At 39.5% G+C, this 23,175-nt stretch overlaps 1 protein-coding gene across 2 annotated transcripts in view; it reads left to right on the top strand.

Annotated features, from left to right (window-relative positions):
• The first annotated feature begins 9,274 nt into the window (after window positions 1-9,274).
• LOC124416154 (transmembrane protease serine 5-like) overlaps window positions 9,275-23,175 on the top strand; it is a 57,143-nt gene continuing 43,242 nt past the window's right edge. For both annotated transcript variants that reach the window (XM_046897075.1, XM_046897074.1), the window contains exon 1: window positions 9,275-10,064. In XM_046897075.1, coding sequence (XP_046753031.1) covers window positions 9,981-10,064 — 84 coding nt within the window. In that variant the 5' untranslated portion in view covers window positions 9,275-9,980. The remainder of the gene's footprint in view (window positions 10,065-23,175) is intronic.

Here is a 23,175-nt window from a genome sequence, read left to right as displayed (position 1 = left end):
CAGAGAATTACAAACTGACTAAACTTGTGGCCTGCGTTTCGTATGGCCAATAAGCACCAAGGTATTCCGTGGCTGCATCGTGTAATAAGATCGAAGGGAAGGCACCAATCGTGCAAAGCTCAGAGGAAATTGAGTACTTCTTTACCGACCGAGTAGAGTTTCAATTATTTCAAGTACTGTTCGAAGCCTATGGATCACTGCGTGAGCCGAATTTTATTATTGCATACGCTGAATGAAGCTGAACATACACGAAGACTCACAGCCTTGGTTTATTTTTCGTAGCAGTTTTGTGGGTATTAGCAGTTTCACGTAATATCAACCAAGGAACTGACCACGCCGGTAAGAAAAGTTCTTTATAACCATCAACTGTCGCGTGCAAATCGTTGGTAACGTACTGTCGTCATTGTAAAATTGAAAAGTTGAGAAAATCTCGCACAAGAAATATGTACGCCGAAATTATACAACGGAAAAGTTAATGTCAATTAAATACATGAACGAATTGAAAAAATTCATTGTCTTAAGTTTTGAAAACATCGGACACATTCTGAAACACTTTTTTTTTTTGCTAGAAGTACTTTGAAGGTATGTTGGCTGAACCTATTTTTTGAGTGTGCGAGAGAATACTCAGATGCTACTCGTGGAAGCTGTTGAGACACTAGACAATACATTAAATAGCAGGATTTGAGTAGAGATCAGGAGGTAAAGTCTGCACGCGAGTGTGCCTACATGGACGAGGACGATTCGAAATAGCGATTGACATGAAACTTTAATGAGCGCGAGATAATACTTTCACTTGAACTGTTACATCGCTACTTTGTCGAAACACAGTTATAATTTGCTATTCCGCATCAAAGGAAGTTAAAGCCAGTATAGTTACAACCTTGCACTGTTACATGTTTATCTAATTTCAGGAAGTGAGAATTGACTATATTGTTACGTGTCCGAAAGGTGGAGTTGAAAGAGTTTGAAGAGACTGTTCAAAAAAGAGGTACGTGGCTTGTAGCCACCTGCAATAAAAGGAGTACCGAAAACGGTAAGCGAAAGTAGTATAGCAAAAAGATAATCCGAGATTATGGTTGCATTTTTTATATTCTTCAATAAAACTTTACTAACCTCATAAAGCATGAATTTTTCAATAACATGTGAAATTTGACAGTGTAAATTGTGCAGATATATTAGGAACGTTAAGGTTATGAAATTTTGGCAAATATCTGGATGTTACTTGAAAAATATAGAGCCAAATACTGAAAATTGATAAACATGTGTTATGTAAAAGTAAATTTATGGGTAGAATAGATTAAAATATATAAATCGGCTTGTGCATGTGTCGTACAAAAAAATAATAGCTGGAACCTGTTTTGTATGGAATACGAGTCGTTATTGAATAATACGCGCGAAGAATTATTTAAAAAACAAATATGACCCTGACGGGCATCTTAGAAAATGCGTAAAAATATTTGTACCGCTAAAGATTACTTAAAAATATTCGCGTATACGCAATTTCCGAGTGAACAATTCTAAATCATATTCTTTCCACGATATTCTTGTAATTCTGTACGCATATAACAATGTTATATATCTATATCCCTTACAGCTGCCTGAAACCTTATATATTTTCCTGAAACATAAATGCAAGTACATATCACAGCTCGGCAAGTTTATTTCTTCTTTCGAAATCAGAAACGTAGATCAGAATTACGTGATCACGGTGGTACCTGTCGATGACATGCATTCGATACCGTGAGCAAGTTCACGCATCGTCGTTACGTCAGCACACCGATTCGAATTTCCGGCTCCATAGAGAGGAATTGTAGCTATGATCTCCGACTATGCATACGGTATAGATATGTCCCCTCTTTATCTATTTATACATAAATGCAGTAACTAGGTATAGAAGCACGACCATATGTGAAGCAGAGAACTTATGCCCTCACTATACTCCTGCATACTCGCAGAGGATCTGTCATGCACGCACGTACGAACATTATACATACCCATGCAGGGTATAACGTTAAGAGTACCCAGATATCGTGCTCCCTTGACGCTCGGCAGCGTATAAGGAAAAGCAGTAACATAAATTGCGTACGCGGATACAAGCTGCACCAACATTTCCAGCAATGGTGACCTCTAAAGCGGAGAAGTCGGGGTCGTCGGGTCAACCGATGCACCTGAACTCGGGGACCACTTCCCCGGAGTCTACATCGTCTGTCGACTCCAAAGCACAGGTTTAAAGCTTTTTTCATACCGATTGTACATTTTTCCATATCGTACTTGAAGTAATTCATAAGTGAATACTAATAACATCAGACTACCGTTCTGTCTAACCGGATAAATGATCATAATTTGTGTTCTGGTCTTCAGCAGTATAACCAGCTTTTCCCCCATAATAGAAAGCAAATTTGTATTCGTTATATGTGCTCCGCTTCTTTTTTCTTGAAGTGTTTAAACATCTTTTGAATCGGGAAAATTAAATAAATATTACGAAGGTACTGCAGGATCCGAGAGCTTCCAGCTCGTCCGTTGCCTCCCAATTTGGAAGGAGTCCGGTTGTTCTCGTCGGATGCGTGTCAAGCGTGTGAATCATAACATGATCCCATCTCGATATACAACGTAATTACCTTGCTCGGATACTTTTGTATACGGCAAATAAGGGGGAGGGGGGGGGGGGGGAACATCGTGGGAATATTCACCGAAGATGGACTCCCACGGGCCTCCGAATTTCAGCCAACAACCAAATATAAGTGGATCGCTAAACAGCTGAACAGCCCCGAAATGGATGTCCGATGTTTGAACCTGCTAACGACATCCGCAAACAACAGACTCGATCCCTGTACCCAACGTCAGTCAATATCATCAAATCCAATTTAATAGTCACACCACATCGACCGTACTTATCAGGAACATTGGACAGATTGCTCCAATATCTCGGGTGTTGCACCGTCTGTTTACTTACCGTGATCAAACGATAGCTATAAGTATGCAGACAACGGCCTGAGTCTTGCTCACACAAATCGCTGTCAGTTTACGTAGATAGTACGAGCTATTCGATGCCAGAATTTTCAATTGGCGATCTAAATATGTGCACAGTCTACTATCTTGGCCCGGTAAACTGAGGCGATTTAATCGGATCCTGCAATCGTTAAAGTTTTTCAAGCTCGACATATTGAAGAGTAGTTTCTTATTCTGAAGCGGCATAATTTTATTTCCATTTGGAATTTGTAAAAATATTGACAAGATGAAGTGTCCCCTCAACTGTTATCGATTATAAGCTGATGTGGATGGATCTCCCATCGGTCATGGATGACAAGTTTGAAGATTGGTTTAGCTTCGATTAATTTTCTGTCCCGTGTGGGAAAAGCAGCAACATTTATCAAACTGTCAGTGTTCGCAAATATATCGTCAAATCAGTTATTTTAATTAAGTGATATTCTGCCGATACAGTACTTAATCAGTGCAGATAAATTTTCGAATACGGTACTAGTTCCGTAGTTTTTTCGCACTGGCTAAACCATCGTGATGGAAAATCTGGAAAAATTTTACTTGATCAAATCAGTCTATTTGAAGCAGTTGCGCACTGTAGGAAAAGTGCAGCGTGGATATCCTTAATGTAGATTATATAATTTAGCATCAGCCTAACACTATTTTCTGACAATCTAGCACTAAAGTTATCGTAAAGTAGTCCACGGCGGACAATCTTGGTCAATTTTCAAACCGCCATTGTCAATGTGCATCCTTCGAAAATCTTTTCCCCCAAGCATTCCACGAGTAACTAAGAGCAGATTGGATACAAAAATCTATCGAGTCGGAGTCTGAACGGTCTGGTAACATGACTCAAGTAGTACATTAGACCGAGTCTCGTCTTTATGCAGCCCTTAGGCTTCAGAAAGTCTCTCGCGTAGACGACGTGAACGCCTTAAAGCGCGTTAAATATGAATGAGATAGCAGCCTCGACGCGTGCAGAGTCAAACGTTTATTTCTGAATGCAAATTCATTCAGTTCTGCAGCGTACTGGGAGTTTTCGAATGGCTGACAGGAGGCCGCAGAGGTTCTCAGCCATTTACCGAGGGTATGTACCTTCGTTATTGCTGAATGTAAGGCGAGGAAGCCGCCCTGTGAACCTCTGCAGTTCATCGGTTCATCTCTCTTCCGTGACCCGGACACACGCTGCCTCAGCCTCCACGTCTCTCCGGTTGAAAAGTTGAAGTGCAGAGGTTCACAGGCAAACGTAAAGCTACGACGGAAAATCGGTTTGTAATCCTGCCGAAAATATGTCACCGAGTCATCAAAGTTTAAATCTGAACGTGTTACTGCGACCTACGCGTTTGATGGTTATCTCCGTTAGTTATATCGGAAATCGGTCCCCTCTTTATGGTCGGAAATATACTCTCGTAAAATTATTTAACTTGCTTTCTACTCGAGTGACGCTTCGCTAAACTCATCCTTCATCTCATAATTCTTCAATGAATAGAATCCTCAGACCGTATAGTCACTCGTTACGATCGGGATAGATTGAATGTGCTCGTATATACGGCGATTTATTGGCGGAGTTGGGAACTGAATTCATGCCTTTTGTATCCAATCCCGTGCATTCATCGTGACTAGAATACCAGTTAATGTTTTTAACCACTTTTATAGAGAACATTGCAATTTATTCAAATAATCGTAGGCGATTGTGATACAAGCTCTTTTCCCTAAATAAGTCTATCATAATTTTTTCCGAATTAGCCACCTGGCATAATAGAATCCAAAAAAAACTTTCATTGTTTTTTAGATCTTAGATCAACTTGATTTCTATGTATTTACTCATTGATAGTTACGTATAAACTCAATTTTGGCAGGCCACACTGGTTCAACGTTTCAGTTTCAGCGTTCTATCGTGTAACTTTTGGTACTATATGATAATGAATAAAAATGGGTGTTTGAATTTAGTTGTAACTGCAGTTGATTCTATTGTCTGATCATTGGGGAAGAGTAAGGTTCAAGAAAAAACTTCACCTTCTAGTTTCACTTATACAGTTGTTTTTCTAATCACTGTCAAAACTGTTGTCATCGTCCCCTAGGTCATGGTTGTAATTTTAATTACCTCGTTACACTTCTAGGGCTGGAAAGTCACCGTGGACCCCATAAAACCGAGGGCGCTAAAATGAAGAAAAGCCTCGAAAGGCGTGACAAACGAGAATTGGTCGTTTTTCGTCTGGAGGAGCAATGAGTTAACGTCAAAGGAAAGGGTCAAATACGTTCATGTCATAAGCGTCGCAGTGTCCGGAGCCACGTGGGCCTTTGTGAGATCTCTCGCAGCATGTGGCAAACTTTTTATCCACGTAAAAGGAGCTGGTAAGTGGCATTTTTCGCGTCACTTCCCCCCCTTACACAATTTTATCACCGCGTACAAGCGACCCGGTGTACAGTATGACTGAATTCACCGTGTATAGAGTACAAAGAGTACGTATCTGCATTTGCCTTGAGCACGCCAAACGCAATTCACTGTGAAGTCAGTGGAATTTTCGCCGTGGCTTACGTATATTTTTAAGTTTGACGAACGGCAAGTCACGCTATGAAATTTTGAAAATCGCGTGAGGACTTTGGTTGCATCAGTGTTATGATTAATATCGAAAAATAATAAAAATGACGCAGCGGGAAGAAAAAATGTTGTTTTGGCTACTACATGGCATCCAAGAGTTGCTTCGTAATAATAGGAATCGACGATGAAGAACACGTTATTACGACGATCCCAGCCTGTGGCAAAATTAGCCTCTTATGATGCAGGGTTCGCAGTTGAAGAACCTTGTTGCACGCAATCTTCGTTTGGATCATATTGCTTGTTGACTAATTCGAGAAGTTTGCGAAAAATTTCGTAAGAGAAGAATCTGAAAACTGCCAATACCAATATCAACGTAAATTGGTATTTTTATAATTCTATTTCCGAATGAAAGTGATAGAAAACAAATATTCTTAGATGGCATATTTATTGTATTTTAGGAGTCATGAGGAATTCAAAAATACATGAATATAAGACTGCATTCCATACATAATAATATCTTTTTTTATTCTGATCCTCTATATTATAGTTTGTCACATATAATCTGAATATTTTAGTTTGTGCTGAGGAGACATCGTCCCACGGCACAAAAAACACTAATATAATCCCACATAATGGATTAAAAAATTCTGGAACTATCGTCTTGGGTCAATAAAGCCAAGCATAATATCGATTATTCAGAGATCCATAAACAACGCGTATATTTCAAAAGTATAACTGTCCTAGAATAATCATCTTTTTTGACATGTCGGTGTTCATGCTTCTTTCAACCTAGAATGACTAATCTTTACAAAAACTGCAGGGCAAATGGATGGAGTATGTGAGGCCAATGGTACATCAGCATAACTCATAACTGACTCCAAGCTTGACTGACTCATAATTGCGACTGGTAGTCGGATGTCACAGCCTCTCAATCATCCATTCCCCACTTCGCCGGCACTTGACATGTAAGGTAAAAAACGAAAGGTCATTTGCTCTATGTAAAAATATAATAAAAACCAGCGTCAATTTGCGCTAGTGTGAATGCACACAGTAACTTGGCACATCTATCTTCAAGATATACCACATTTCATAAATGAGATAAGATGTGGTGATATGTTTAAACGGATGAACCAGGTGTTTGTAGTGCGAAAATTTACTAAATATCAATAACTGCCAGATTGATTTAGTGAACTAAACCCGTGACTATAAATTGGGGTCATGAAATGAATACATCTCATCCATTAGAAGGATTGATGCACATTAAAAATAATCCACTGTACGCTGTTATGCGAATAATAAGTAGAAGTCTGCCTATTAAAGTACTTCCAATTCCAGAAATTTTCATGCTTAACTTCCGTGTAGATATTGAGTCTTCAATTACAGCATGGTAGATGCAAGGTGAATGCACATTTCGTGTTTTCACCAACAGTAAAGGCTCCAGACGCTGAAAATAGATAACCAATCGAGCGATGATCCTAGCAGAATTTATTGAAAGGCCTATACAGGAACTTCATGTGCCTGATCCAGTGGACACGAAGTGACTAGGATACAGTAACTACGACACGATGTACGATGACTTTCAAGCCGTAGCTTCGCTCAGTGATAAAGTGCATAGAGATTCGTTGATTGGGTCTATACAGTCAGATCAGAGTCGAAGTGGAACTCGGAGTATCGAGAGGCACGCAATGTGGCCGTTCGATAGAGTCGATTATTAATACGGCATGTCAAGCCCGGTATTTTCCTAGTCAAACTAACCGAACTGAGCAGTCGTAACATTACGTCATTGCGGGTACGTCGAGCTGCAGTCAGACAGCCCCATTCACTTAGCTCACTCCAGCCAGTATCAGGCAATGCCTTTCCACGGGTGGTCCGCGTCCAAGACGATCCAAGACGAGCGACTACCGCACTGGGATGAACGAACGAACATTTGAATGCTATAAATAAATATAAATAAATTGATTTGCCGCTTATTTGCATAAGCATCCCAAGTCCTCGCGATCAGGGAGGGCTCTGTCTTCCTTGCCGTCTTTCCGCTTCTCGGTGAGCTCACCCTGCGGCTCGTAGGAGGAGGCAGGACGTTGATTTATACACCAGGCGTCCGCGCCTCCGTCTCCTGAGAACTGGATACGCGTTGAATTTTGCTCGACTTGAGGCTCTAGTCGAGATTTGTGACTGAGGATTGCCTGTAATCTGGAATCCGCAGTCCAGAATGTCCAAAAAACACGTTTGAGGCCCATTTCAGATCAGGGACACTGCGTAGTCAACGAGCCAGAACTGACCCAGGCAGCATTTCATGTTCCAGTGATATCTTCGCGCTGTTTTTACACCTAGATTTTATTAATTCATCATATTTATGAATAATTATATTTAATATTTTTATTGCAAAACCCTTCTCCAGGGACATTGAACTTTCGGTTGTGGACAATATCTTGAAAACATTTATACGAATGTTGTGCAATAAAAGTAACCATGAGAAATACTACCACACTACAGCAACTCAAGTGCAAAAACAATATTGTAAAGATAAACGGTTTCCACAGTTTGAAAGGCCAACCGATTTAATTCTAAACGCCGTAGCTCTTATAAACCGAGAACTGGTCCTAACCGTTGAAAATCACGGGTTCCACCACCGAACAAGGTTATTTGCTCGAAAAACTAGTAATTTCGGGTAATCTTCGGAAAGAGAGGGCGTGGGCGACCGTCTGCCCTTCGGTGGTAGTTTCGGTAAGTAAGCGTATGTCATTACCCGTGTCCTCAAAATGGTCATTACACCATTCCCCGTCCCGCAGGATTCTGCTTCCTTCGGGTTTACTAAATTTGTCTGCTGCAGTACCGCAGCTGAAATCCCGCATGATTGTTTATTTGTACATGTAGTCTCAATATTTTCACTGCAACACATAATCGTCATTCTGGTACAAGTCGAAAATGATAAGAACAGATAGCTAAAACGATTTTTTTTTTTTTTTAGAGCATATCGAACCAATTCGTTATACGTTATCTGTACAGTATATGATAAGGTATCAGAAGTAGGGCATGAATTTTGCACGCTTCTTTTTGGCTTTCTTTACGCGAACGTAATTTACACAGTTATGATCAAACCGGACAATTGAATATATCATTCCGTGGACTCGCATTACGTGAAAAGATATTAATTGCCGGTGCATTCGATTAATGCTAATTCTGACACAGTTTATAACGCCCCCACCTATCAGGCTTGGAGTATATTTCGCTTCAGTTTAGGAGGTCATATCTTAACGAAAAATTAATACCAACCCACCCACCTTCAGGGTCCTAGCTAAGATAGATAGAGCCATTAACATCGAAAGAGCAACTATAATGAGGTCCGTGTTCGCGAGGCGCGTAAAAAACAGCGCAAAACACTTTCCAATCCGTGTGTAATAGTGAAAATTTAACGTTGGAAGAGTCACTCAATATTGCCATGACGAAAAATCTGCACTACAGCAAATACAACTATCGTGTCACAAGGAAGTGTCGCGTATTGGATCGATGTGACGATGAATCCTGAAGTTTTCAAAGTCTCGTCTATGAATTAATATCACGATGATCCCCTCGTGGGGCGAATCATCGGTTGATATTCCTGGCGCTTTTTCCCCCTCCCACCTAGGCAGAATTTCTTCCGGCTCTGCCGCATCCCGACAGCCAACAGCCGACAGGCAAGAGGCAGGAGGCAAGAGGCAACAGCCAACAGCCTCTGTTGATACTTCCCCCGCAATTCACTCAGTCGTACCATGACCACGTGCGCGAGTGGTACTGGTTTATCAGACCCCGAAGAGCGGTCGTATAACTAGAATTGTCGGAACAGCTACATCATCTGAAATCATGCGAAGCCGGTGAATTATTTTCGGTAATAACCTGAGGCCAGGTCATCACTGTGATAAATTTGTATAACCGGTAGAAAACGCTCGGTGATACAGCTGCATGATGTGATACGGATAACTTGAGCGATACATGACTATATGATTATGTCACTTGATCCGTATAAGTGTCGTGCAGTTAGAAGTGTAACGTTTCGGGAAGTTCGCGGTTGCGGTGATGATGCGTGAAAGGCAGTACAAGTGACGCAAATCCGCTTAGCAAAGCGCGTTCACTTACTTCCTTTATACGTTACGATTGTGGTGACAATTGCAGTATTTTTTTATCCAGATCATGGAAATTAAATACGTGTGAAAAGTGGCGAATGAAATTGTTATACGATGATCGGGACATTGACTTCTTTCAAAGCACGTGAACGCCGCACTATCACCTTGGTTCTTAAACAAACACATCATCAGACAGTTCAATCACGAGTTGAGAAGTGTTCGACGATGAACGTTTACTCATGAACCCTTTTCAAGTGTACTTATAATTTACGGGTGATGATGGTGTGCTTCAACCGATTCTGATAAGAATCGTCACGCCTGAATCGAGCAGAGCCACACCTGGAATCACCGAAACGAAGATGACCTGCAACGGCCGAGCGGCGGTCATCCGTTGTGGTCTTTTTCTGGCATTGATAAACGTGGCCATTGGTAACAACCAGACGGTGAGTAGCTGCTAGAAGTATCGTTTTGTCAATACTTGACACACCAGCAAAAAAAGAGAGGTTTTTACACTGTTTCGCACATTTGATTAGCCACGCATTGAAAACATGCGTCATACCTAAATATTCGGGGAGCTCTTTTGGGTGTCGTTTAGCGATTTATGACCGCGTCAGTCACGGAGAAGAAGGCGTACATCTTGGATATCATTTTTGTTCAATTACGTCACGATTCGGGTGAAATCATTATTATTCATTCAACGACACAGATAAAACTTCGTGACCACGACATTTATTGCTTTGGTGACCTCTGTTCACTTAGCCCACGATTCAATCGGCCGAATGCAAAAACGATGTATCATTAGTGATGCAGCTAAAACAAATAATCACTCAGCGAAAGCGTATCTCGCGGTCCTGCAATTTTTAAGGGTGTTTGATCCAAATCCAACGTTGAAATCCTCGGACTGTTTTCTTAGATACTTAGTATAGCTATGGATTCTTTGAATTTTGCATCGCTTCGAAAATTCTACGATTTATCCATTCGCCATAGAAGACGTCAAGTTTTAAAGGATAACTTTGTGAACACAGTAAGTTTTCAATAACGATGTCTTATTAAAAATTCCTAACATTTCTTGCCATTGATATGAGCTTTTCCTTAATTTTTTTATAGAATATAAAATTATATTAAATTAGAATCAGGTTTTGGGACATCGATTAATTGAGACAACTTTATTTGAACAATAATATAACGAATGAATCTTCGACTGATCTCGAGAGCAAAGTTTGCTTATTTATAATAAATACATATATTTATTGTCAATTTTATTTTCACCAAGGACAAGTGAAAATCATATCAGAATCATTAAATAATTAGGGATCTTTCAACCGTCAAAATATTTAATTGATTCAAATAAAAAAACAAGTGTCTCTGGGTAAATTCATTGGTAAACACACAAATTTATCTTTCGGTGTTCAATAAAACTTGAATTTCTCTCAGAAGGAAAACATTGCATTAAACATGAGCAATCCACTAATGTTATGTGTTCATTCTTCAGAAGAATAAGTACAAATGAATCGATGAGAATTTGAGGCACTTCTGAAAACATGTAATTTCGAAATTACGAACTCGCTTTTTTCTGAGAACACTGTAATTTAGTGTTTTACGATGGACCGCAAAGAGCATTCTGAAGTATTGCAATAGTGTTGGTTGGTTAGTTCGTCTTCTGGGATTTTTTCCGTTGTCAATAGCTTCAACACTGTGGTTAGTCTAGGTGCATGGGCAAACAAAGGTTACTTTTTACTCTGGTCACCGTGAGTAGATTTCCACTCCAGACTGTAAACAAACAAATTAACTAATTGGTATCATTTTCTAGCTTTGAAATGCATATCCGTACTTTTGCATACAGAAAACATTATAAAATATTGCGAAAATTGCATTTGTCAACAAATAAATTATAGCTTAGTAATTGAAGCAGATGTTTCGTGTAACAAATTTGTAGAATTTATTTGGTTATCATTTGTTTGTCGTTGAAAGCATGATTGTAGCTAATAAAACATATTACTACTTGTAAATATGTCGTCTTATCAGCAAGACAATTTCGGCGAAATCGAATGATGCAATTTTATCTCAATACTGAAATGTTTTTGCTGAAGTTTTCTTCAACACGTGTACATCGCAAGAATATAATTATCAAGTTAAAGTTGCTTAGTTGGTATTTTTAATCAAAGTACGTATTCTGTGTAAACTCAGCGATTTCTTTTTACTTATGTTAGGGAATTATTTGAAACTTCGCCAATATGCAGAACTGGTTGAATCGACTTTCCGTTCACCAACTCAGTCTTTTAACTCCAACCGATTGACAAATACTCAACTTTTAATCCAGTAAATGTACCGTTAAAATACAAATTGCGAAAAAAAAAAAATGTTCAAATGAAATTATTGTTCTTTTTTTTATCAACTTATCAATGAATTTTACACCATTTTTTTTATTGATATTATGGCGTTTAATTTTCGTTGGAAAATAAAGCCATTTTTTTCATTTTACGAGTTACCGATACATTCGGCTACATAGTTCCGCAGATTTAACCAAGGAATTTTTTTCAACGAAAAGTCACCACCATAAAAAAGTTCTTAGTAACGTACAGAAGAACTACAAATTTTACGTCACAATTTATATGCTGCGAGTAATATTTTTTAAGATACATTTTTCGTGAAAAAAAATAGAAAATTCCCAAAAGGGTAGAATTAAAAAATCTGATATACTGCATACAACGTTTTTGTCAACAATTGTTAAAAACGGTCAAATTTAAAAAAAAATCCACGAGGTCAAAGAAGAAAAGTGGTAGAATTAAAGAATAATAATCGTTCATTATTCAGCCTCCCGTAATTCTAATAAATCATACTAACCAATGATTTGAAGTTGATTGCACCATAAGACTTATTACACTTCACTCTGAATTTTCTAAAGTGATCGAACGTGCACTGACTCACCTTAATATACATACCGGAACAGAAAGACAAACAGTTCGGATAAACATACAGAATATTTTATAGTTTGGTAATAAATGGGTGTAGGTACATATTGTGAAATGTCATAAATGGAAGGATTGTCAGGTTCGTAAGATGCTCCATCCAACTGTGTCCCTGGCCTATTAGCATTACCGAAGGAGGCGGTTCAGTGTAAGCCAGTCAGTCATCCGTAGTTGACAAAAAGGAAAAAGAGAAAAATAAAATAAAAAAATAAATAAAAATAAAACAATAAAAAGCATGGAAAAATGAAAAGTAAAACAAAGGCCGCGTTTCTCTTCGTTATAGAATCAAGCCAGAGCCAGACAAACAAAGCTTGCGGGAGGTCGACTCCGGTCGCTCTGTCTGAGATTTAAATTGGCCCCTTAGTTTACCGGACAGAAAGCTTCCTCGGAGACCCGCGCTCTTCTTAACTGTTTAGAAACCAAACGGAGGCACGACGCTTCGGCTTGAGCATCATTTGTTCCCCGGTAAGAATCGATGCGGTGCAACTGGAGAGGCTGCAGGGCCACCAGGTCCTGCAGCCACCGATGGAGCAACGAGGTCCGATCTCCGATGTCCCTGCGGTATACCGCCTGCAGAACTGAACTCGTTCCGCTGATAAGATCTTAAGCTAGACGAGCGAGTCTGCTGCGGGGATAAGGACGCGAAACTTTTTTCAAGCGAAAATTATATTATCGTTGTCCCAAAATTCTCGAAGATGATGATTTTCCCAGAGTTTCCAGAGCGAAACGTTTCGATCCCTTGCGCAAATTTAAAGCGGACGATAAGAATTGATCGGAATTTTAAACTTTTGGTAATTTCAATATTTCGGGCCCAAAACAAAAGACACAAATTTTCGAAAGGGTGAATGCGTGCAGTGGACTAACGTAAATAGAGAGACGGTAAATATATCGAGGGGTGTGTGCGTGAGCCTGGAATAAATACGGCTTAACAGCTCCATCGAGGACTTTTGTAAATCTCGGTTTATATTTGGATAAGACAAATATTTACTCATTCAGTTTCCGTCCCCCTCGGTTTATCTCGACCCGAGAAGATGAGGTGAGGCAGAAGTTCTTTCAGCGCGGAAGGATTTTGAGCTTAGGGGTGGCGGATCGGGTCCGTTTTCGGTAACCCGAGCTTGTTATCTCGTTGTTCAGGGACGCGTGACTCTCTATAAAGTTTCCGGGAAACTTTCGTGATTATCAGGACACCCTGCAGTACGTGTAGGTTATCCGAAGTTGCAAGATAGCGTCGGTAGGAGTAGATGGCCGAAAAAGTGGATGAATTTTGGGAAATTACATCAATGTAATTAGTTATTTAATCCGATTGGGGTTTATTTTATTCCAGAGACTTTTGATCGAGCTTCGTTAACATATTTTTATTCTATTAGAATCAATTAGTACACGGTTAGGAAAAAAATGTCTCAGCAGGTCCAATAACATTTTTAGATCGATTTAACCACTTTTTAATGTATTACTAGGTAAGAAAACAGTATAAAGTACAAATAAAATGTTGATATGGCAATTCAAATGTTGACATAACAATAATTTGTGTCATATTTACTAACAGAAATGTAACAAATAACTCAAACATAAAGTGGACCTGCTGGGACTTACGTTTAGTTCAATTTTACTAACAGTATAAGAAACTTTCTTATTGACAGGTGACATGTTTTGCGGTGCCTATGATATCTCAAAAGTGGGTAACCGATTTGTTTCAATTTGGAGGCAGTATTTTTGGAATGTTTATTCTCTTTGCGATAGTCCTGTTATTTTTTTTAAAGGAATAAAAAAAAAACTGTTAATTTTGAATGTAAAATCTAATTTCAACCTCAAGGATCTTATTTTTTGAAAAGAAAAGTGGGATCGTGGCAAAGAGTGTGTACTATCTGAGAATACTGTCTTGAAATTTGAAGTAAGTTGATGGTAGTTATGTTTGAGACATTGTAGGCACTGCACACATGGCATTTCCTATTGATTGATTTTAATAAAACAATGCATGTAAATCAAAGTCAAAAGTTTGATCCAAATACAATGACAATCCATCCACTTTGTCAGCCGCCTTCTCGTATACTGAAACTTCAGTTGTCAAGCGTGGCTTATGGATGTTACATAACACGTGATGCAAATTTTCTTAAGACCGATGACTGATGACTGCTACGCGTGTTCATACGAGCATAAACAACTTCGTTTCAATTCATCACTCAACACGAGAAAGTTTGATATTTCATGTCCCGTTTCGAGTGAATTGGCTCCCCTGTATTGCAGACGAAAATATCGCCGCGATACGACCTTCACTGACGAATAGGATTCAATTTTCTTGCGCATGCGCAGTCAGCTACTCGGCCTGCTAAGTTTCACCATTTCATTTTCGTATATTGAGTACATTCGAATCTCAGTTTGGATCGTGGTTAGGATTTTTTCTATTCTCTCTCTCTCTCTCTCTCTCTCTCTCTCTCTCTGTATTTTTTTGGTTATAAGAAAGGGCAGCGTCACTCTGGACGTGAGTATAACACGGATGCATCTGGATCGGGGAGTGCAAAGCTATTAGCCGCTAGGAGCATCGAATGAAAAGAAAATTGATACGAGGATGAGAAAAAACGGCCTCTTAAGTCGACGCCTTTTAAAAGCCATTCCACTAACACCGAACTGTGCGTCGAAGCATCTTCGTGTGTGAGTGATAAAACGAATATTTCGTATCGCACACACGGAGCCAGTGACGCGTTATATTTAGGCTGTTTATTGTTTGTTGCGTCTAAGATGGACGCGAACTTGTCGCACTCCATTTCTCTCTACTAAATACCATCATCCTCCTTCATCTCACGACATAAATTATATGATGAGAGAATTTTATAGCCGAGATCCGTCCCGCCGGAAGAACACTTCCGATGACTACAAGGATTTCCTATTTCAGGTGCTTCACGTTATTCGTGTTACATTCGTGAAGTAACAAAATAAATAAAAGTTTCAAACACACACGACTGCGCCACCGTGTGTGCGTGAAGAATTTATTACTATGCTGAGCATCGCATTATCTCTTAATAATCTATAAATAAGGCTTAAATCGTTCGTAAATAAACAAGCTTATATAAGGAGTTGAATAATTATTCCGTGATATTTTATATCCAGCAATAATTGCTGGAGGTTTAAATTGACGACTAAGTGGTGTTGTGTTAAATGAACCATTTTTCCCCGTAATGTTGATTTTAGGGAATATTCTACCGGCTATATTATCCCAAAAGATTTAAAAATAAACATTACATGGACATTTTCCATATTAGAAAATTATGGGAACACAAAGTACTGCTTCGAATCCGCGTTACCTGATCCATGTGTTTCTGACGTCATATTCAATATTAATGGCAGATCTTCGAACAAGATGTAAGAAGTTACTTTGCAGCGTAATGTTAATTAAATTCAACCGTTTTTCTTTGTCGGTGCGAAACGAGTCGTTCAATCACACACATTAACGATTCATGGAAGAAATACGCGTTTTGATGGTTCTGAGAACTTCTGTGTATGTGTTTTAATAGCGCACGGAATCACATATCCTATAATGCGTATAAAAAACGATCCACGATTTTATTACCATTTGAGTTAAACCTGGTTCAGATTACATTCAAGCTAAATATTTGACCCTATCAAATTATAGCTAAGCGTTTCAACGTCATCGTTTTTTTGGCGGATAAGAATTTGATTTGTTTCTCTGCGATTCATTTTCCCCAATACCTGAACTTGCGTTAAAAAAACAGTGAAAATTGAAGCATGCTTATTTAGTATCCGGCTGAAAACTGTTAGGGCCGAAATTTTGACCCATGGTTTCTTGTTTCCCCCGAAAAATGACCTCTTAATGGTTCCCACCGTTAGATTTACGGGCGTGATAATTTATCCAGCAACCGAGACCGCCTTGCCGCTGTGCGAGGTAAATTTGTTACTCCAAGTTCCGGGGCACGAAGATCAGGAGCAAAGCTGTTAGACACAGAGACTCGTTTCTCGAGTTAATTAAGTCGAAAAACCCAGCAGTAGCACCTGACTTCGCATCTTAGAGCGAAACATGCTCACATCCGGTTTGAGAAATGGCCTGCTAACTGGGGTCACGGTGCGAGTGTCTCCATCGGTGACGATTAGTAGGCTGAAGATGTAGTCCTTAGGATCCGCGTGTTGCCATTCTCTGCCAACTCAACAATTATTAGCCGGCAAATTCGACGACATCTAATTTCCATTCCGTCCATGGAACACACTTGCATTTCTTCCAGCTGTTTCTCATTCAATCGAGGCATCGCTCAATCGCTGCATGCCAAGCAAGCGATATCTGACAGTGGAAAGTAAATCCCTCTTAATTTTATTCCCGCGATGTTATTTAGTGCCGAATGTTTACGAGCTGCAACCTGTGGGCCGTATTCTTATAATGCTTAGGTATAGCTACAGCTGGGTGCGACAGACCTTGTGGCACATACCCACGCATACGGCAAGGCAAGTGCATTAAATGTCTGACTGCTATTGCCGCTGTGCAAGCTGTGCACAGCTATCTTCGTGGGCGAGTGATTGCGGTATAAGTTAACAAGTAATTAACGAATTTCTGAGTTGATATTAATTTTCATAAATTAGTCGAGGCTGAATACCACGTACCTTTTTCTTCCCCACAATTTCTAAAGGAGCAATTAAAAGCTGGATTGAAAGCCAACGGAAGGGCGACTTGCCCGAGGGCTTTTCGAATGTGGAACAAGTTCGTAAGCTATACAAATCTCTCGATATGTGGAAGATTTATCATGTACTGATTATTCGGTAATTTTATTAACGGTATAAGCGATTGCTGTACATCGTAACTTCGATTTTGAGCTGATCTTTAGGACGTTTAGTCACGATACATTCGTTATTCCATCACCAATCGATTAGCAAGCTTTTTTCGGCGTTTTTCGGAAATTAAGAAACTTTCACTCGATCTTTTTATACACTACATTAGTAATGGACACCGTTTACCAATTTAATTAAGTGGACTAATCACGAATCTGTCTTCTTAGTGATATGAATAAATATTTCAACCTGAAGTTGAGCCTCACATGCTATTGATACTAAGTCAATGACGTAACCAGTTTCGCAATAAAACTTTTGGGACGCAGCTTATTTGTAAAGAACCAAAATTGCATGTGAAGCAGTTTGATTATTGAAGCAATTTATCCAAATTGATTTGAGCATGGGATCAAAAAAAATTATTGAATTTGGATAGAGTGTTATAATCGACACTGATCGATGTATTAAAACTCATACTGGAAAGAATTATCCTTGATTGAAATTGCTTCTATGAAATTTCAATGAAACTTACGATTTGCGTATTTAGCATGAAACCGTGTAGTTAAAGACAAATATGTACAATCGGATGCAAAATATAGAAGATCAACAAAATTATCTAATGCCGAATCGTGTTCTAATACTAATCATCCGATTCATTTATACATATACTTATAGTATTAATTTGTTGATGAATCAACACCACCGATTGAAAGTATGAATTTAATTAATTAAACTAATTCATTTCAATTTCAGTCGTATATCGTATCAAGTTTTCGATTAAAGCACTTGCATTTATCGATTGGTTTTTAATGGATCCATATTTCCAATTGCTAGTCCGAATCGTTAATTTCCGATTTGCTCGTATTCTTCCAAATATTTAGGCTTGACTTTAAATTTTACGTCTAATCTATACATCCGCTTAGCTACTATTACTGTAGTTTATCCGACCATTTTCTTTCATGATATATTTCACCCCGTTCAAAGTACCCGTAAGTATCAAGTCTACGCGGAAAATTCGCGAAAAAGAATTATAACTGGATAATAAATAATAATATTCCTAAGAAACGAACGACGAAGTTAATGACAGTAATTAGTTGATAAATACCGACCGGAGAATTGATTTCGTTAGCTTGTTTTTTCGATCAATATCAGAGGAAATATCACACGAGATTGCAGGGCGTTCCCTGTAGCAGACAGGAAGTAAGCGGCTGGGTTGACAAAAACTTGTCTGAAGAATGCTGCGCTCATCTCTTCAGCAGCAGCAATCCCGGGTGTTCGTATAGGATGGATGATTTTATCCGCGATACGATCCAACTTCGCGCATTTCTGATGTCCTCTGCTCCTTCCGTACAAAAAATTTCATATTTCTTTCCTACCCACGGAGTGAATCGAACCAATTCCTTTTCGGAGTCTTAGTGCTTCACCATCAATACAAATTGACCGCAGCGTCTCACCGAGTTTTTACCCGAAAAAAGGTTCCGGAAAACCAGTTCTCATTTTTACAGAACACATTATACACATATATGTACACTCTTGAATCTACCGTTGCACTTCCTGCACCTCGAATAAATAAAATCCTCTTTTTTTCACTCTCTGTCTCTCGTATGGTAGGTGCAGACGTCTCGCCCGATGCGGATCATGCAAAGCCGTAGGATTAGCCACTCAGGCACGTGTGTAATCTCTCTTTGAAGAGAGAATCGAAAAGGTTGTCGTCGACGGTTCAACGGAACGTCGACATGGCCTGCAGGAGATATCCATGCACGCTGGGCTAGCTGTCGTCGAGCAGTAAATCACGAGGCACTGTACAATACACCCCAGGGCGGTCAACACGTGTTTCGTCTTGTCCCCTCGAAGGTTGCGCGCCTTTCAGTACATACAAATATTTTATATATATACATATATATGTACGTATATATATATTATATTTTAGAAATGCGTTTGTGTACCGAGACACTCCATTTTCCCTCATCATATCCTCCCATGCTTACTCGGGCTTTTTTAAAAAGCTCTCTCTCGTGCACCGCTTTGCCGAACCGTCTTGGACGCGACACTATCTATTCACTGCACGGCCACACAAGACGACCGGATATTCATTTCTGCGTAATTAAATTCATGTTTATTGACACTGTGCAGATAACGATTACATTCTATCACGATTACACAAACTCGCGTGGGCGGCAGTAAACTAGGGTTACCAGGGTTACATGGTACATGCGACTTTGTGTGTGTCTCTATTTCTTTGGTCAACGCTGAAATTATCCCTGTTTAATTCATGTGTTTGTATTGATAGTAGACGTGGGATTAATCTCGAGTGTTAAGTTGCCATCACGTTATTACAGAATGCTTGCACGTAATGTAACATAGACGCAGTCAAATAAACTATCATAGTTTTCTGACGTAAAAATCCTGCAGTGCTGTTTGTTTTTCTTATACTCCTTGTAAGTCGCATCGCTTCTGATTAATGAGAACGACTGAATATACTAATCTGAGTAGAAATTTGTAACAATATTTGTATTGAAGATACAATCAAAATACTAGCTTCTTTCCACGTTCATGGATCAAATTCGACGTAAAACCTTCAAGGAATTGTTTCTCCAAAGCGAAAAATTGTCAAGTGTGAATTAAGAGATTCCAGCTCTGTCGAACGTCGAGTGCGCAGGTGTATAAATAATACTCATTACTAATCGAAAGCGATGGTAAAATAACAGCCGAGAACTCTTCGGGATTTCCACTTCGATTGCTCAACGTTTGAAGATCAGTTTCTCTTCAACTCTGTTCGAAGGATGGTCGCACATGGTTTAAATTAAGCAAAGTGCATGAACGAGTGTTGTTATTATCTATTTAGAATCTATATGCGGTAGCGTGCTTTCAGTCGAGTGGTACGGTGGTCATCGACTTCAAAACGTGTTTCTAGAAATTTATGTCCCCCGATAGTCTCCGGTGCAGCAGCTGCTCAGTTAAAGTTACTTAACAATACATGCGATATCAATAATGAATGAACCTAATAGAACTCAACAACTCGTGGAATAGATTGATCCAAGTGGATTGCATAGCGATGACAAAAAATTATCACGGTTAATCATGACCGTAGTTAACTCGACCTGATTCGGTATCAGCTGCACAACGTCTCACAAGACGTATCATATTGTCAGATCGTCCACGACCTACGGTACAAACATAATTACCATCAATTATAATTCAGGCGAATTAATATCGCAGCTCCGATCGAACGAGGTGTTGAATACCCGACTCGAATCGTTTTTACATTGTGAGCAAACTGACGAGCCAACAGTAAAGGGTTCAAGCGAACGAGCCAGAAAGCTGACAAGGCAACGTGAGATTGACATCTTGATCTTGCGATGCTGGGTTCTCGTGGCATTGAACTGACCGTTTATCGTGACCTGGCTTCATCTCCGGTGCCAAGCTGCTTTCGTATCCATGCATCGTGCAATGGAGCTGAAGCTGGCAGCCAAAGTTAGCAACCAAACGTGTTAAACTTTTTGGAAATAGAAAAATGCGGTTCGGTTTTATACTTATAACTCTATAAAAGTATCACGGATTCAAGGTGTTTAGCAAGATTTTGATTTCGGATTTCATTGCCTAATTCGAATGAATATTAGAACGTTTAGCTGCTAATACTGGCTGCTAGCTTCAGCCTCGTCATCGCGCACCGCCTCACTCTTGTGCATACACACATGGTAAGCAAGATATATGTGGTGAGAGCAGAAGTTGTGTATTGTACTCTGCAGTGTCCAGTGTCACCTGTCGATGACGAAATTGATCTGTGTGCTTCCGGCCGGTACACTCGAAAATAAGCGAGAGGATTGAAGCTTTTTTTGTGTATAATGTATTCCAGGAGTTAAGTGGTTAGAGAGGTGATAAGAGGTTTTGTGCATACGATTTTTGAACGTCTGACAAAATATGGCTCACAAGTTTGTTTCCCTGAATGTTGAGAAGCGAAATTCATAGTCTTACAGTGCAGAAGGATACTTTCTTGCAATTGCGCAACCTTCGGGGATCGGTAATCACAAGGTCAGTTAAGGTATCGGATGTATTACTTTGGACTCACTGCGGCAACGTGAAACGTGAGAATGATGTAAAATTCTGATTTTAATTCACTGTCAATATTGCTCCTCTACTGACTCATACCTATAGATATAAGATAAACGTAAATCTCTGAAGGTGCAAAACTGAACCAATTCATCGTTGAGACTTATTTGTGAGAGGACAAGTTATGGATATAACTCATAGTATAATCAACATACAATCGGAGTGTATTCGTTGGTCGATGAATAAGATGCTAATGAACGATTGAAACACATGTTTTCTATTAAACATTGAATCTCCTCGATTCTTTCGCGGAATTCACGAAACGTCTACAAATGGCCACAACGCTTCTCTTACGTCATTGCCCAAACGTGGCGCTACCTTGGAATTCACGTATGACAGTCTTTTTAGTACACGTATAATTATATCTAATTTAAATCTGTTGGGTGTTGAGATGGACGGAGATTCCGCAGCATTATTTTAAGTAGTTAGTATTTTAGTTATACTTCAAGTTTTTTCATACTTATAACGCTCTTATCTCGTTTTTCCCCCAATATTTCATGATATTAATTTTCGTCAAGGCTTTTACCAGATCTTTCAATAAATTTCATTTCATTTCTATTACTACTTGTAATTTCATAAATTCCTTCAAATGCTGTATTCTCATTAGTCAAAAATTCGTCACATCATTTGTTTGCGCCTTCTCGGTACAGTAAATTCAAAAACTGGCAGTAAAGATGACTCATTTTCTGGAATCATACAAAGACCCCACTTCCTTGTATGTACTGTTCATGGCAACTTGTTTCATAGAAATCATGGATATCATCAAGTATTGTTACTCACGCAAGTGACGATCTTCACTGCAAACGAAGCTATGATCGGTACTGATTTGTTTTTTTTTATTTCTTTGGAAAATCGCGGATGATACTTCTGTAAATCCAGAAACTGCATTCCTTCTTTAATCGAAGTTCTTTTCACAAAACTCTTGGGAATAGATAAGCAATTCATTTTTGTTGCGTCATAACTGCGATATCATTACGGTCGATATGCACTAAACGTAATCCTGCCAAACATTTCTGATTCCCTCCAAATATGGTGTTAATGTACCCGCTTACTCTGGGTAGATATAATTTAGTCATATCACACGCAAAGTGGTCGCAGTTAACGAGGCTGATAATCCGTGGGTCGGTGCTGTATCGCATGAACCGTATAACCGAGGAGATGCGAGCGATATCTAATTAATAGATGAAGACTAATTAGCCGTACATATTTTTTGTCCCCGTAGCGGCCCCGAGCTACTCAGTCATGGCTGTCCGGGCCATGGCGTGTAATTTTCAGGTGGGTTTGTCGCTGGGTGTCGGGGCCCGTTTCGGACACACAAACCGGAAGTGTGTCGCAAGAGATCGGCTGCATCGCGTAGGTTTGGACCATAGAAGGGCCTGCGACGCTCCCCGAAGATTAAACCAAACTCAAGCTAAGATTAACCTGTCCCTAAAGTGTCTGCGAAGGCGTGGGCCGTGCATCCTCCAGAGTCTCGTCCATTCAGAAAACCTCTTAATGGCGTACGCGCACGTAGGTTACACATACCCATAAGCACGGTGTCGGCTTCAGTGCGTGTATCTTCCACCCCGCGCAAACGGGTATAGATTATAACCGTAAGCAGCTGGCAACTAGCCATTAAAATCTCAGTATACGAACCCCTGCCTTCATTTATATTCACGAACGCGTCAAATAGCTATGAATAAATAATCCATCTCTTTTTCTTCATTAG

Source organism: Diprion similis, chromosome 2, assembly GCF_021155765.1.
Source record: "Diprion similis isolate iyDipSimi1 chromosome 2, iyDipSimi1.1, whole genome shotgun sequence".
In the NCBI taxonomy this organism is placed as follows: domain Eukaryota; kingdom Metazoa; phylum Arthropoda; class Insecta; order Hymenoptera; family Diprionidae; genus Diprion; species Diprion similis.
Note: the sequence above shows the minus strand (reverse complement) of the source record. Positions and strands in the feature narration are given on the sequence as shown.